This window comes from Microcaecilia unicolor, chromosome 6, assembly GCF_901765095.1.
Source record: "Microcaecilia unicolor chromosome 6, aMicUni1.1, whole genome shotgun sequence".
In the NCBI taxonomy this organism is placed as follows: domain Eukaryota; kingdom Metazoa; phylum Chordata; class Amphibia; order Gymnophiona; family Siphonopidae; genus Microcaecilia; species Microcaecilia unicolor.
Genome location: NC_044036.1, coordinates 305906380 through 305922512, shown reverse-complemented (window position 1 = coordinate 305922512; position 16133 = coordinate 305906380). Strand labels below are relative to the sequence as shown.

Here is a 16133-nt window from a genome sequence, read left to right as displayed (position 1 = left end):
AAGCTGAGATGGGCACAGAAAGTTGGAGGTAAGAGGTATAAACTGCATAAGTGCTGACAAGGTGCTGATTTAACAAGGGATAAGAAAATCCATTGCACAGACAGCTGAAAAAGCTCTGCTATGAGACAGATGCATCAGTTATTAGCACTGCCTTACTCTGCTTTATGCACTTCAGTTACGATTGAAAAAGCAGCAGGTAAAACCAATGAAAAAAATTCACTTAGGAGACAGCTATGCTGTTAATCATCAAACTTCAAGTGAAGCTGATCAGAGACGAACAAATTTCATGTTTTACTCTATCTTCTGATTATTTTTATGTTTGGTCCTTTAAAAGGTGTTGCAGCCTGTTAAGAATTTAGGGGTCCTTTTACAAAGGCACGTTGAAAAATGGCTTGCGGTACTGTAGGCGTGGATTTGGACGCACACCTTTCTTATACTCCTCCTGTTTCTTTCTTCCCTTCTCTCCCCTCCCCTTGGATGTGCCCACATGCTCCCTAGGTTGGCCATAATGTCCCATTCTGCATTAACATGTAGGCAGCAACAGAAGCACACAGCCATCTGGAAAAGGTAAGTACTAGAGGGAGGGAGCGCCAACCTTGCCAGGGGTATAAATTTCCCAGAGACAGTCCTAGTTCCTTCAGTTCTGTTTCACAGGGCTCTCTAGCTATACTGATCCTGGAGGATACTAAGGGCCCCTTTTTACTAAGCCACCCGGTTACTTCGTGGCCCTTGTGGTAATTTCAATTTTGGCATGCGTCCGTAACGCGCATCTGAAAAATATATTTTATTTTCTGGCACGCTTAACAGACATGCGCCAAGCGACATTTGACACACATAGGTCATTAATGCCCATTTTCTTTTCTGCTAGGTCTATGGCTGGTGGTAAGATCTCAGACCCAAAATGGACGCGCAGCAATGATTTTGCCACACGTCAATTTCTGGCAAAAAAGAGGCCTTTTTTACAGGCGTGCTAAAAAATGGATCAGCGTGCGCCCAAAACTCACGCCTACAGTAGTCAAGCCATTTTTCAGTGCATCTTTGTAAAAGGATCCCTAAATTCTTTACAGGCTGCAGCACCTTTTAAAGGACCAAACATAGAAGATAGAGTAAAACATGAAAATTGTTTATCTCTGATTAGCTTCACTTGAAGTTTGCTGATTAATAGCATAGCTGTCTCCTAAGTGAATTTTTTTCATTGGTTTTACCTGCTGCTTTTTCAATCATAACTGAGGTGCATAAAGCAGAGTAAGGCACTGCTAATAATTGATCCATCTGCCATCTATTTGTCTCATAGCAGAGCTTTTTGAGCTGTCTGTGCCAGGGGCATAGTTATGTGGGGCCACGGGGGCATGAGCCCCCCAGATTTGGCCCTGGCCCCCCGCCGCTGACCCTTTCGACCTCCCTTTCCCGCCTCTGCCAACCCTCCCCTACCGCCGTCAGGTAAGGTCCCCAACCCCCGCCAGCTGAAGTCCTTTTCAGCGACGGTCTCCAGGCCGGCGCGTTGCTGCAGCTGATCTGGAAGGATTCTGTTTTGAGTGAGTCGTCCTGACGTCCTGCACGTTCCTGCATGTAGGAACGTGCAGGATGTCAGGACAACTCACTCAGAACAGAATCCATCCCCTTACGTTCCTGCGTCTGCACCTCCCTCGGTCTGTCACTCTCCTGCTCCTGTGTGCTGGGACCCGGGCTATCGCGTTAATGCAATCACCTGGGTCCCGACACACAGGAGCAGACTGAGGGAACAGAACCTTCTGCCTGCATCTGGAAGCCTTGCTGGCCTCCCTTGGTGGCCAGGCCTGGGGAATCTTGCCTCCCCCTCCTCTTGTGACCCTAGCTATAATGCTGCCATAATCCCCTACCTCCCATCAAGCCTGTTCAGGTTGAGTTAAAGTGGACCTACTGTATGAGAGCCAACTATACACCTTTTTATTTTTGCCACCATAGTGGCAACAGCAAATGCAGCTTTTGTGTCCCCCTTTGGGGTTGCGACTCACAGTTTAGGCAGCATTATTTCAGAGAGAGCATGCAACTTGTATGGTTGAACTGTGGAGCTGACTCATGGCAGAGATCTCAATTTAATAAAGCCAGTATGGGGGAGGACATAAAGACCTGTTCTTGTAATCTCAGTGCTCCTAATGCAGTCAGATTGGATTCAACCTAATTGGATTCAACTTTTCCATTCAACGACATTCCCTAGAAGTGATGGTACTGGGGAGTTCGACTGTCCTTGTTTAGTTTAATTCTATATATATAAAAGGCACTTTGAAGCCTCAAGCCGGAAACTTGAGGCGCCCGAGATATCCGGTTTGGCCTGCAGGCTCCAGTCACTGTAGCTCCGCCCTCGCATCAAAACGCGATGATGTTGAGGGCGGGGCGGCCCTCGCGTCAAAACGCGATGACGTTGAGGGCGGGGCGGCCCTCGCAACCACGTCACTGAGGGACAAAGGGAGGAAGAGGAGAGGTGTGCAACTCGGAACGGAGGCACGGAGGGGTGTCTGCAACTCGGGAGGGAGGACGGGGGGGGGGGGGGGGGGGGATTACCCTGCTAGCGCCCGTTTCATTTTTTCCAGAAACGGGCATTTCTTACTAGTTTATTAATATTTATAGTTTATTCAAACTTGTTAAACCACTCTGACAGGGCAAAGCAGAGCAGTGTACAGGCTACAACAAAATATGAAACAGAAAGAAACTCCATTCAAAACAGGATCTTCGGCTATACCGCTTTTGCTAACTAGTAGATCAAACTGGTGTACAGTCTAACCCAGAGGAGTGGCCTAGGGGGTTAGAGTACCGGTCTTACAATCCACAGGTGGCAGGTTCAAATCCCACTGCTGCTCCTTGTGATCTTGGGCAAGTCACTTAACCCTCCATTGTCTCAGGTACAAACTTAGATTGTGAGCCCTCCTGGGACAGAGAAATATCCAGAGTACATAAGTACATAAGTACATAAGTAGTGCCATACTGGGAAAGACCAAAGGTCCATCTAGCCCAGCATCCTGTCACCGACAGTGGCCAATCCAGGTCAAGGGCACCTGGCACGCTCCCCAAACGTAAAAACATTCCAGACAAGTTATACCTAAAAATGCGGAATTTTTCCAAGTCCATTTAATAGCGGTCTATGGACTTGTCCTTTAGGAATCTATCTAACCCCTTTTTAAACTCCGTCAAGCTAACCGCCCGTACCACGTTCTCCGGCAACGAATTCCAGAGTCTAATTACACGTTGGGTGAAGAAAAATTTTCTCCGATTCGTTTTAAATTTACCACACTGTAGCTTCAACTCATGCCCTCTAGTCCTATTATTTTTGGATAGCGTGAACAGTCGCTTCACATCCACCCGATCCATTCCACTCATTATTTTATACACTTCTATCATATCTCCCCTCAGCCGTCTCTTCTCCAAGCTGAAAAGCCCTAGCCTTCTCAGCCTCTCTTCATAGGAAAGTCGTCCCATCCCCATTATCATTTTCGTCGCCCTTCGCTGTACCTTTTCCAATTCTACTATATCTTTTTTGAGATACGGAGACCAGTACTGAACACAATACTCCAGGTGCGGTCGCACCATGGAGCGATACAACGGCATTATAACATCCGCACACCTGGACTCCATACCCTTCCTAATAACACCCAACATTCTATTTGCTTCCTAGCCGCAGCAGCACACTGAGCAGAAGGTTTCAGCGTATCATCGACGACGACACCCAGATCCCTTTCTTGATCCGTAACTCCTAACGCGGAACCTTGCAAGACGTAGCTATAATTCGGGTTCCTCTTACCCACATGCATCACTTTGCACTTGTCAACATTGAACTTCATCTGCCACTTGCACGCCCAATCTCCCAGTCTCGCAAGGTCCTCCTGTAATCGTTCACATTCCTCCTGCGACTTGACGACCCTGAATAATTTTGTGTCATCGGCGAATTTAATTACCTCACTAGTTATTCCCATCTCTAGGTCATTTATAAATACATTAAAAAGCAACGGACCCAGCACAGACCCCTGCGGGACCCCACTAACTACCCTCCTCCACTGAGAATACTGGCCACGCAATCCTACTCTCTGCTTCCTATCTTTCAACCAGTTCTTAATCCATAATAATACCCTACCTCCGATTCCATGACTCTGCAATTTCTTCAGGAGTCTTTCGTGTGGCACTTTGTCAAACGCCTTCTGAAAATCCAGATATACAATATCAACCGGCTCCCCATTGTCCACATGTTTGCTTACCCCCTCAAAAAAATGCATTAGATTGGTGAGGCAAGACTTCCCTTCACTAAATCCGTGCTGACTTTGTCTCATCAGTCCATGTTTTTGTATATGCTCTGCAATTTTATTCTTAATAATAGCCTCCACCATCTTGCCCGGCACCGACGTCAGACTCACCGGTCTATAATTTCCCGGATCTCCTCTGGAACCTGAATGTAACTCACCTTGAGCTACTACAGAAAAAGGTGTGACCAAAATCTAAATAAATAAAGTTAAAAAGAGGTAGAAAGGAACTGCAAAATTTTGACAGGAAACATCAATCAGGCATACCCAATGCATACAAGCAGTTCCTTGTATTAAGGACTTCAGGCTTGTCACCAGGAGTGTTCTGAGCCAGAATTGCACTCTAAGCAACCTGTGCCCCTGCCCTACCCATCAAATCACAGCCACTGCAGGGGACACAGTGGACAGTGAATGATTTTTGCACCCTGTTTCCCTTGATCCCTGTGTGTTCACACTGCCTGCACAGCTCTCGGGACAGCTCTGCTTGTCACATGCCCACTCTGTTTTGCCCAGCCACATAATTTGGAAGATCACAGAAGGGCATGGGGCTGCACAGGTCCCACACCTCAAAGAACAGCCTTCTAGACTACAAAGATGTAGTCATTGTAATCCAGTTCTTAGCATTTTTGTAACTTTGTAGCACAGTCTATCAAAGAACAGTATCAAACACTTACAATTGCTACAAAACACAGCAGTCAAGTTTCTTAATGGAGGAAACAGAAGCAATCATGTTTCTGCTATGCTTTGTGAACTGAAGCCAAGCAGAATTTTAAGTTTCCAAACGTTTGTACTGAGGAACCACAGAATACCTTGTAGAACAGTAGACTTGCTATTTTTAAATTCAGGATCAGCTCAAGCCTTTTCAGTTCAAGGTAGGTTGCAGTCAGATATCAGAGGTAGGCTAAGGGTCTCATTTCATTTTATAACAAGATGCCTATGTGAGAAATCTAAAAAGGTGCCTATTTTATAAAATAAACACTCAGAACAAATCCCTTGTGGTATGTAATGCCAACACACATATTTACATCTGCTCCAAAGCGGGTGCAAATGTGTATGTGTACTCGCATATTTTAGAAAATTTGGGGATGTATTGAAACTGTGCCCCAGGGAATACCTAAAGATGGCATGCACAAAAGGACGCACCTTCTTATCACAGCGTCCACTTACATGCCTGTATACCACCGTGCAATTTTTCAAAAAGGCCTTTTGCACATTTTAACAGGCTTTTCTACTGCCCCCCCCCCCCCCCACAACACCACCACCATTTCTACCTGAGGCAATGGTGGGTTAAGGGGCTCTTTTACTAAGCAGTGGTAAAAGGGGGCCTTTTTTTTCACGTGCACTGAGGCCCCTTTTTGCCGCTGTGGGTAAAAGGCTGTCTCTTTTTAAAAAACAGAAATGGCCATGTGGTAAGTGAATCACTTACCGAGCAGCCATTTCAGGGGGGAGCACTTACCTCCACCCATTGAGGTGGCAGTAAGGTCTCCTGCACTAATCTGGTGATAACCAAGCAGCGCACATCAGGGGTGTAGCCAGACTTTGGCGGGAGGGGGGGTCCAGAGCCTGAGGTGAGGGGGCACATTTTGGCCCCTGGCACCGCTGACCCCTCCGCCATTGCCAACCCCCCCCCCCCCGTCGCCGCTGCCACCACCACCACCACTAACTTTGACCCCCCCCCCCGCTGACAACCCTCTCGACCCGAGGTCCTCTTCTTCCTTTCTTCTGCTTCGTTCTGTTTCTGAGTCTGACCCGAGGTCCTCTTCTTCCTTCGTTCTGTTTCTGAGTCTGACGTAGGAACGTAAGGGGATGGGGATGGTGCCCCGAGTATGGGGGCTGCCCCGGGCACAGCTGTCTTTCAGTGGCCCTGATTATAGCTCATGTTTCATGCTAGCCTGTAGTGGAGGAGTGGTCTAGTGGTTAGAGCACTGGTCTTGTAATCTAGAGGTGACTGGTTCAAATCCCACTGCTGGTCCTTGTGATCTTGGGCAAGTTACTTAACCCTCCATTGTCTCAGGTACAAATTTAGATTGTAAGCATTGTAAGCTCTCCTGGAACAGAGAAACATCCAGTGCACCTGAATGTAACTCACCTTGAGCTACTACTGAAAAAGGTGTGAGCAAATCTAAATAAATAGTAATAAATGCCTGTTTCTGTAAGAAATGAAACGGGCGCTAGCAAGGTCCCCTTCCCCTCCCCTCCCTCTCCCGTCATCGGCATACAGGGACAGAAGAGGAAACCTGTGAGGTGTTGCATCCACGTTGTCATCCGTCCCTCACACCGTCCGACGTTCAGTGTGTGTGGCTGGCTGTGTCGCCGCTGAAGCGGTTTTGTGCATTTGTGTTGCGCCGGTGTTGGGCGCCATCTTCGTTTCGTCGCGTTGGTGAAAATCGGTGTGGTCGTAGCGTCCTGACATTCCTGTTCGGCGCCATTCGCATTGCAGAAAATTGCGAAGTCAGCGACGTCATCACGTTCCTGTTCAGCGCCATCTTGAAAATCGCTCCACTGCAACATCATAACATTGGACGCGAGGGCGTCACCACCATGGAGAGCCTTCACCACCATGAATCCACGAACCCTTCACGGAAGTGGCTGGAGCTTGGGGCCTCAATAGAACGTTGAGGTAGGCAATTATGTCTGGAAGGGGCGTGGCTGGGGGGGCAGGTGTATGAGTGAGAGTGAGAGTGAGTGGTGCTGACAGGGTACAGCAGTGCAGGGCTTCAGTGGTTCCCTGCACTGTGAGCTTCAGAATTGGAGGTGAGAATTATTAATATAGATAGTAAAATGAGGGGCAATAAGAGGAATGGGGTTGTGTGAATGCTTGCAGCTGTGAGCCCATTTGGCAAGGAGTTTGTGAGGCACTGCTCTGGATCATGCCCAGATTGAAATTTAAGAGTAGATAACCAGGATCTCTGGCTGAGGGGTAATAGAGCAGACCATGCAAACAATACAAGGGGATTATATATAGATACTTGTCAAAATTGTCCCCTTTGACCCCTACTGTTTTTGCTTTCCACTTTGAAACCTTTGGCAGTTAATCTAAAGATCTGAGCCTTTATCTGGAGAAGTTCATTGAGAAAGAGGTTATTAAAATAACTCTTAATCGCAGGTGCTAAGCAGCTTTTTGTTGGTAATCCTTGGCATTGTGGAACTAGTTGAGACTTTAGTTATGTTTCCAAACCTCAAGGTAGACCATGAAAGACTGGAAACACTCCTACATTCCACACTTAAAGCACCCGGTGAGCATTCTTTTCCACTGAACAGCCCTGACCCAGTGGTTAAGCGGTTGAATGTCATCATACCGCTGGATTCGAAACTGCTGCATGATCCATATTTTTAGAAGGTTAATTGGGATATTAAAGCTGTCTTGAGAGGTGGCAGTTGCCCTCCATTTTCTTTGGCAACAATTATTTAAATAAAATTGTGATTTCACATGGATTTGTGGTACCACCTGCAAAAAATGCCCCTGATAATTTCTGTGGAGAAGAAAAAGGTCTGTAATCAGCGTTATAAAGACTTGTGCAGGGAAGAAATATGCAGGAAGGGAGTATGGCCATTTCTTTAAAATAAATAAATAAATAAAGAGTCAGCCTTTTACCCCCTGCGGTAAAAGGGGGCCTCAGCGTGCGTCAAAAACACATGCTGACACTAGCACAGGCCCCCTTAAACCACAGCTTAGTGAAAGGGTCCCTAAGTGCTGAATATCACACTTAACTGGCTATGTTTGGTCCAACATCATATGCCCAGATATTAAATGCCAGAGTCCGGACATGGGCCAGCGGCAGTTAGCAAAACGCTGATTTTATTTCTTAAAGGAACACAGGGTTTCCTAGGATTGTGGAAACTCCTTCAGATATCAGGCAGTTGGGTAACATATATAGTAACATAGTAGATGACGGCAGAAAAAGACCTGCACGGTCCATCCAGTCTGCTGAGGTGGAAGGAGGTGTTTCAGAGAGCTCTGCAGACTTCCAGTGGGAGGAGAGTGAGGCCTAACTCCCTCCCCAAGGATGTGGAGGGCCTCTGGGGAGCGTTCCCCAGGACAGGCCCAGGCCATGGGGCCTCTTGGGCTCAGGGACCAGAGGGTCAGGAAAAGCGGTCTCCTCCCTTGCAGTGCCGCAGGGAGGAGGGAAAGGAGCCCTGTGGATAGAAGAGGGCCAGACTCCAAGGGAGGAAGCCGGACTGGTACCCCCCTCGCGGCCGCACGACGTCCAGCAGGTGAGGGGGAGAGAGAGCTGGCGGAGACCCTAGAGAAGAGCTGGTCTGAGAAGGAAAGAGTGGTAATGGAGATCTGTCAAGAGGCCCTGCCGGAGGTGGAGGAGGAAAGCAGTGAGGATAGTGACGATCTAGAGGAGGAAGAGCTTGTGGACTACTGCCAGGATCCAGAGGACCCAGCCAGTGGCATAATTAAAGTGGTGAAGAGAATTAAAAGTACGGAGAAGGAGGTGGTGGACCTGGGGAAGCGAGTCAAAATGGCAAAAGCCCTGAGCAAGCTGGCCCCAGCAGAGCATCGCAAAACCTATATGAAAGAGGAAACCAGGCTGCTTAGGCTTCTCCAGAGAAAAGAACAGCTGCTGAGGGCCCTGAGGAAAGGCCCTGGAAATCCTCTGAGAGAACTCTATATCAACAGAGACAGGATGGCCTCGGGGGGACAGGCCCCGTCAGCCTCGGTACAGTGGAAGCAACAAACAGAGCAGGAAGGAATCAGCCCAGGCTTTGGACCCCAGAACATTGAAGCATCAGGGGAGCTGCCAGGAACAAGCACCCAAAATACATTAAAATTCATGCAATGCCTTGCTAGTCAGTCTGGGCCAATGCAGGCAGCTTCTGGAGTAAGCAGGACTGAAGGTGGGGCTGTGGAAGCCTCATTGAGAGCACCTGAGTGTGGGAGAACAGAACAGGAAAAAAACTTAAACACTAAGACTTTTCACATTGTTGAAACAGAGGCTGCAATTTCAGGAGAGAGACCTTTTTCCACAGAAGTGGTGGTGGAAGTTGAAACAGAGAACTTACCTGGAGAAGAGGAGGTTGTCCTGTTCCCATTGCCTGTAGTAAAAGCAGACGGCAAGGAAAAAATGCCTGGGAGGCCTCACCCACAAAGCTCTGAGGAGCAGGATGTTCCAGCCAATCAGCCTGCAGCAGGGCTAAGGACTGAAAGTGGAGATGTTCCTGCAGGGAGCTGCCTCTTAAAGGAGAATGCAGGAAGAAAGGCAGGTGAAGACAAGGAGTGGTTTTCCATAGAGAAAGCACAGGAGGCCACACAGTGTTCCCCACATAAAGGTTCAGAATGGCAAGGAACTGCGCTGCCGGGTGGCGGGATGCCATGCCCGCCCAGCACATTGGAGCAGGAGGCGCCAGCCAATCGGGCTGGAGGAGCAGGGATGGCCGCAGAGGAGAATGCTACAGCGCAGGAGGATTCCCCATGTTTGGGAGAGCGAGTGGTGCTGGAGTGCGGGAAGCCACTCTTACTTTGCAAAACGGCAGAGCAGGAAGTCCCAACGAAGCAGGACGCCAGAGGGGAGACCAGTTCCCAGGAAAACAGCGGGCCCGCACAGGGAAAGCTGGAGCAGCACGTTGCAAGGAGGGACCCAGCACAGAGAGCAGGTTCCGGGGGGGGAAGGAGGGGGGGAGGAGCGGGAGGTGTTTGCCTTGCAGTGTGCGCCAGAAGGAAACTTGACTGGTACCTTTGACTTTGCAGTTGGCCAGGCTGCAGGGGTGCGAGCCAGGGGGGAGTGTTCGGGCCGGGAGGGGAGGGTTGGCTCGGTGGGCGGGGGAGGGGGTCAGGGGCATTGGGAGGGGAACAAGTATTTAGGGGAACCTGCTCTCACTGTCTCTAGCGAACGTTTTGAAGGGGACAATGGCAGGTTTTTTGCTGCAGGGGAAATGGTACAGAAGCACACTGTGAAGGCAGGGGATGTGCAAAGTCTGCTGACAGAAGGGAGAGAAGGGAGGGAGGCTGAGAGGGGAGGCAAGAGAGAGAGGGGGGGGTACGGCGCAGCAGGAGCAGGGGGGTCTCAGTGCAGGAGATGGAGGAGGGGGACGGTGGGGGGGTGCTCCATCCTTTGCGGCGGTAGTAGGTGGGAGGGGCGGGCGCAGGGGGAATGGGGGGGCAGGAAGCATTGGGGAAGGATGGGGGGGAGGGTGGGGGGGCCAGGTTCCCAAAAGGAGGAATGTGATTCAGTTAAGGTGGGTGGGGGAGGGGGGGATGCCAAGTAGGGATGAGGCCCTGAAGTTGGTCTTGGGTTTAGGATTTCTCCCAGAGGACCTCTATGCCTGTATCCACCCGGTGAATATCCCAGAGTATGATGTTAGTTTTCTGACCCAGCGAGGCATGGAGGTCTTCTGGGAGAAATACGAGGGGGTAAGGGGGAAAGGGGATTGGAGAAACTTTAGGGCCGTACCGATCAGCAGACCTGACCTGGTGCAGGTAACCCTGCTGGTCCGAAATGAATCCATTTCAGGGGCGGACCTGGCCTTCTGGCTACAGCGGTACGCAGAATTGCGTACCCCCTTGTCCAAACTCCCTGACCCCAGTAGGGTGTGGGCGGGAGGATGGTGTGCGCAGGTTAGGCTGAAGCAGGCAGGACACGTGACCCAGCACATTCCCTCCGCGGCGTTCATTGGCAGGGATCGGATCCTCTGCTTTTACAAGGGGCAGCCGCGGCAATGTCACAAGTGCGGGTCATTCAGACATTTTAGTATGTCGTGCCCAGTACGGCAGTGTGGGAAGTGCGGGTCTAAGGAGCATCCTACGGAGTCTTGTGCATCTATCCGGTGTAATTTGTGTGGGGGTCTGGGGCATGCATTCAGAGCTTGCCCTTGGGCCTCTCATAACGGGGGAGAGGAGGACATGGGAGGGGGCGGTCCAGTTCAGAGGGAGAGGGGGGGGAGTGAATGTAGGGCGAGATCAGGTTCCCGGGGGGGGGGGGAAAGGAGCTGCGGAGGGACAGGGAGTGGGAGGTGGGGAAGGGTTGGGGGAAGGGCGGAAGCGGCAGGACGGGGCAGATGAGGGTTGGACGCGGGTGTCAAAAAAACAACGGAAGGTGATGGGGGTACGGGAGGAAGGGGGAGGGGAGGCAGAAATGGGGATAGAAGTAGAGAACAGATTTAGGGGATTGGAAGATGAGGGAGGGGGTGACGAACTGGCAGGAGAGGAAGGAGAGGATGGGATGAGCCGGCAGGATGGGTTGGAAAGCATGGCAGACGCTGGAAAGGGAACAGCGGGTAAAAGGAAGAAGAAGAAGAGGGAGAAGGTTTTGAGGGACGAAGAGGAGGAAATGGTAGTGGAGGAGGTCGGGGAGGAGGGGGGCAGATTGGGGGGGGCTGAAGGGAGGGTGGGGGAGAAAAGGAGGGTAGGACAGGAGGCAGGGATGAAGGCAAGAGAGGAGAGGGAGGATGGGCTGGAGGCAGGATTGATGGAGGGGGTCGAAGAAGGGGCAGAAGGGGCGGGAGAGGAGGCAGGGGGGGGAGGGTCAGTGGACGACTCCCAAGAAGGGAGGGAGGTGGGCGAAGAAAAGAGGAAGAAGGGGAGGAAGAAAGTAAGGAAAGGGGGGGGGCTTTTTGAGCTAGGGGTCCGGGACTGGGCGGACGAGGAAGGGGAGGGTGAAGGGGAAGGGATCCCTGGAGGTAGTATGGAGCAGAGGGAAGGTAGCCAGGAGGGCGGGGGGTATGGAACGGCACAATGATGGCTGGACTGCTGTTAACATTCGCCACACTTAATGTGGCTAGTGTCGCCTCCCAGAGGGCGAGATGCTTGGCGTTCGATGGCCTCTCTGCCGTGGCGGTGGACTGTTTTCTTCTGCAGGAGACCAGGCTGCGAACGCTGGAGGAGGTTCGGCGGGCAAAGCAGGCCTGGAGATGGGGGCCCTCTATTTGGGGTCTGGCAGGGGAACGGTATGGGGGGATAGGCATCCTCTTCAAAACATTTAAAGTAGAGATCCAGAGGGTGGTGGAGCTGGGAATTGGGAGGTGTCTGGTGTTAGATGTGAGATTGCGGGGGGTGGCTTTGCGGGTGATTAACATCTACGGGCCGCAAAGCAAACGGGGAAGGGCAGCACTGTTTGGGAAAATTCGGCCGTACCTTTACACCTCACGGCAGCTAGTTTGGGGGGGGGATTTTAACACAGTCCTGAGGAAGGAGGATAGGGGGAGGAGGGCGGCGCAAGTAGGTTACGATGGGGTACGGCTAGCAGGGATCATGAAGGGAGCGGGATTGGTGGACGCGCACATAGAGTTTGGTGGTGGGACGCAGGGTTTCACTTTTGCCCGGGGCACTTGTAGAAGTAGAATCGACCGGTTTTTAGTTCGGGGAGGGGCGTGTGGGAAGGCACCAAGGGTGGTAGAGGTTGATTTCTCAGACCACAAGATGGTGCTGGTCGAGCTGGGGGGAGGGGGGATTCACGGATTGGGGAAAGGATTGTGGCGTTTAAATCAGAAATGGTTGAGGGAGGGGGTGTTGTACCAGGAGTATCTGGAGTTTCTGGCAGACCAGGTATCCATTCAGGGTGTCTTCCCTTCCCTAGGGGACTGGTGGGAAGTTTTGAAACACCGCACCAGGGGGTTCTTTCTCCGTCAGGCGAGGAGGCAGGGGAGGGAGGTCACCCGGCTAGGAACTGCTCTGAGGAAGCGAAGGGACAATTTGATTTCCAGGGGAGGGAAGAGGGAGGACATTGAGGCCTTGCAGCAGGAGGTGGAACGGGTACAATACAATCGGTACTCTTCCCTCGTCTATGAGCGGGACTTCGGGAAGCTGCTCAGCCCGAACCCTTATGACTGCTGTAAGGAAAGAAGGGAGAGGAGGGTGGTAGAGGGGTTAAGGGATGAGGGGGGGACGCTCCAGCAGTCTAGGGAAGGTATCTTGCAGGTGGTGGGGACCCACTTTGGGCGGGCCTTTTTGGACCAACGGTTGGGGGAGGAGGCCATGGCGAGGTACATTGAGGAAACCCCAGGGGTGGGTAAGGGGGGGCCTCATCTTCGGGCCTTGCTGCGGCCGTGGACGCTGCGGGAGGTACAGGAGGCCATTGGGGCCTTGCGGCGCAGGACGGCGCCGGGGCCAGACGGACTCCCGGCAGAGTTCTACCAGCAGTTTAGGGATCAGTTGGCGCCAGTCTTGTTGGCAATCTGGGAGGCGGCACGAACAGGGGGATCCTTGCCTGAGTCGATGGGGGCATCAGCTTTGGTCCTTCTTAGCAAAGGCAAGGACCCCCAGGATGTGGCAAATTGGCGGCCGATTGCACTTCTGAACACCGACCGGAAGATCTTCGCTCACATGCTCCTTGCCCGCATGAGGAAGATCTCCGGGGAAGTGCTGGCAGCCCCGCAGGGGTGTGGGGTCCCGGGAAGGGGGGTGCTAGAGGCAGTGGCCTGGGTGAGGGAGGGCCTGGAACGTAGTCGGGTGGGAGAGGGCAGGCTGGTCGTGGCCTTGGACCAGGACAAGGCTTTCGACCGAGTGCAGTGGGGTTTTTTATGGAAGGTCCTAGACCACTATGGATTCCCGGGGGAATGGATCGCGCAACTTCAGTTATTGTATGCGGGGGCGCGATTCTTTCCCCTGGTGAATGGATGGAGGGGGGCGGAGGTGGGGATCTCGGCGGGGGTGCGGCAGGGGTGCCCGTTGAGCCCCCTGCTGTACGCTTTCGCCATTGATCCCCTGGTGAGGAGGCTGGAAGGGGGGGGGGAGGACGGGCTCAGAGGAGTGGAAGTAGGCAAAGGGAATGTGTTGCGAGTCATCGCCTATGCGGACGATATCACCGTCTGGGTGGCGGATCGCAGGGAGGGGAGGAGGCTGCAGGAGACCCTTGCAGCATACTCCCAGGCTTCGGGGTCTCGGGTAACCTGGGCAAGAGCACCAGCTTGTGGGTGGGGCCAGAGGGACGGCGGTTTAATTTAGGTGGAGGGTTCCCGGATGGGATAGAGAAAATGAGGGTTTTGGGAGTGTATTTTGGGGGAGGGGATTACGGGCGGGAAAATTGGGAACAAAGGATAGCGGAGGCGAGGGAGAAGGTGGACCGTTGGAAGGGGTGGCGGATGCCCATGGAGGACCGGGTCCGGTTGCTGAAGAGCCAGGTGGTCCCCATGTTCCTGTTCCTGAGCTACATCTGTCTCCTGCCGGAACGCTGTTTCACGGCAATTTACAGCGTGTTCTTTCAACTCCTGTGGGGGAACAGGATGAACCCAGTTCGACGTAATTTCACTTACCGGTCGCGGGAGGAAGGGGGGGTGGGAATGGTAAACCCAGTCTTGCTATTCTCCTCCCTCTTCATCCAGTTTAACCTGGGGCGGGCGGGGGGTCTGAATGCCCCAGGATGGGTACACAGTGTTGTCCAGTGGTGGGAGGGATTTTGGGGTCCTTGGTTGGGGGGAGGTAGGGTGGGACGGTTGCGGAAAGGGTTCCCGGAGGGGGTAGGCTACTATAAATCTTTGGTAAAGCTGGTTCGGCTGTGGGACATTATATGGGAGGAAGTTAGGGCAGGACAGAGGGAGATCTGGGTGGAGCGGGTTCGCTCCCAACGCTTCTCCTCTCCCCTGGCTCTTAGGGATGCTCCGGAGCCCGTGCTGAGGCAGGGCCTGCGGTTTATTTCATCCAAACGCATCCCACACAAGTACAGGGACATTGCTTGGCTGTCCCTACATGGCAGGTTGTATGTTAGGGCAAACCTTCGGTGTAGGAACCAGCAGGACCGAGACTGCCCGAGGGGGGAGTGTGCTGGCCGGCTGGAGACCATGGACCACTTCCTGAAGGAGTGTCCATTCTCCATAGCGGTTTGCCGGAGAGTGGCTGCCTTGCTGGCCATCCCCAGCTTCACGTCCTACACCTATGCGGACTGGGTGTATGGGAGGCAGGGGGAGACGGGGCGGCTAGAGCCAGGTACCGCCTTTCTAATCTCAGTTATCATCAGATACTGCCTATGGATGGCTCGCTGCGGGGTGTCCCTGGGCCAGGAGTGCAGGTCTGCTGAGCAGGTCTCCTGGGACGTTGTCCGAGCTGTCCAGGAAGTGGCCCGATGGGAACGGGTGGAGGTGGGGGTAAAGACCTTTGGGGTTTGGTGGAAGCATGTACGCTTGAAGTTGAGTTGAATGTTTGGGGGGGGTTGGGGGGGACGGTTTTTTGTGTAAAATTTGCATTTTTGTATAAAAGTATAGAGGGGCTGGCTTTATAACTGCACAGTGTAATGTATTGAAATTTGATTTTCCGCTTTCATTTAATAAAGGAATTCTCCAGTCTGCCCAACAAGATAACTCATATTTGCTGCTTTTTGTGCATACCCTACTTTGATTTGTACCTGTGCTCTTCAGGGCACAGACCGTATAAGTCTGCCCAGCACTATCCCCGCCTCCCAACCACCTGCCCCTCCTCCCAACCACCGGCTCTGGCACAGACCGTACAAGTCTGTCCAGCACTATCCCTGCCTCCCAACCACCAGCCCCGCCTCCCGATTAGATTTCCACCACTGGCTCGAATTGTTTCCACAACCTTACTTCAGTCTTACATAAGTACATAAGTATTGCCATACTGGAAAAGACCAAAGGTCCATCGAGCCTAGTATCCTGTTTCCAACAGTGGCCAATCCAGGTCACAAATACCCGGCCAGATCCTAAAAATGTACAAAACATTTTATACTGCTTATCCCAGAAATAGTGGATTTTCCCCCAAGTCCATTTAATAATGGTCTATGGACTTTTCCTTTAGGAAGCCGTCCAAACCTTTTTAAAACTCCGCTAAGCTAACCGCCTTTACCACATTCTCTGGCAACGAATTCCAGAGTTTAATTACACGTTGAGTGGAGAAACTTTTCTCCCATTTGTTTTAAATTTACTACATTGTAGCTTCATCGCATGCCCCCTAGCCCTAGTATTTTTGGAAAGCGT

At 52.0% G+C, this 16133-nt stretch overlaps 1 protein-coding gene across 1 annotated transcript in view; it reads left to right on the top strand.

The window, feature by feature from the left end:
* Positions 1–508: 508 nt before the first annotated feature.
* The window catches only part of LOC115472551 (aquaporin-8-like), a 60197-nt gene continuing 44572 nt past the window's right edge, over positions 509–16133 (top strand). The window contains exon 1 of the mRNA XM_030206847.1: positions 509–567. Within this exon, the coding sequence (XP_030062707.1) occupies positions 509–567 (59 nt within the window). The remainder of the gene's footprint in view (positions 568–16133) is intronic.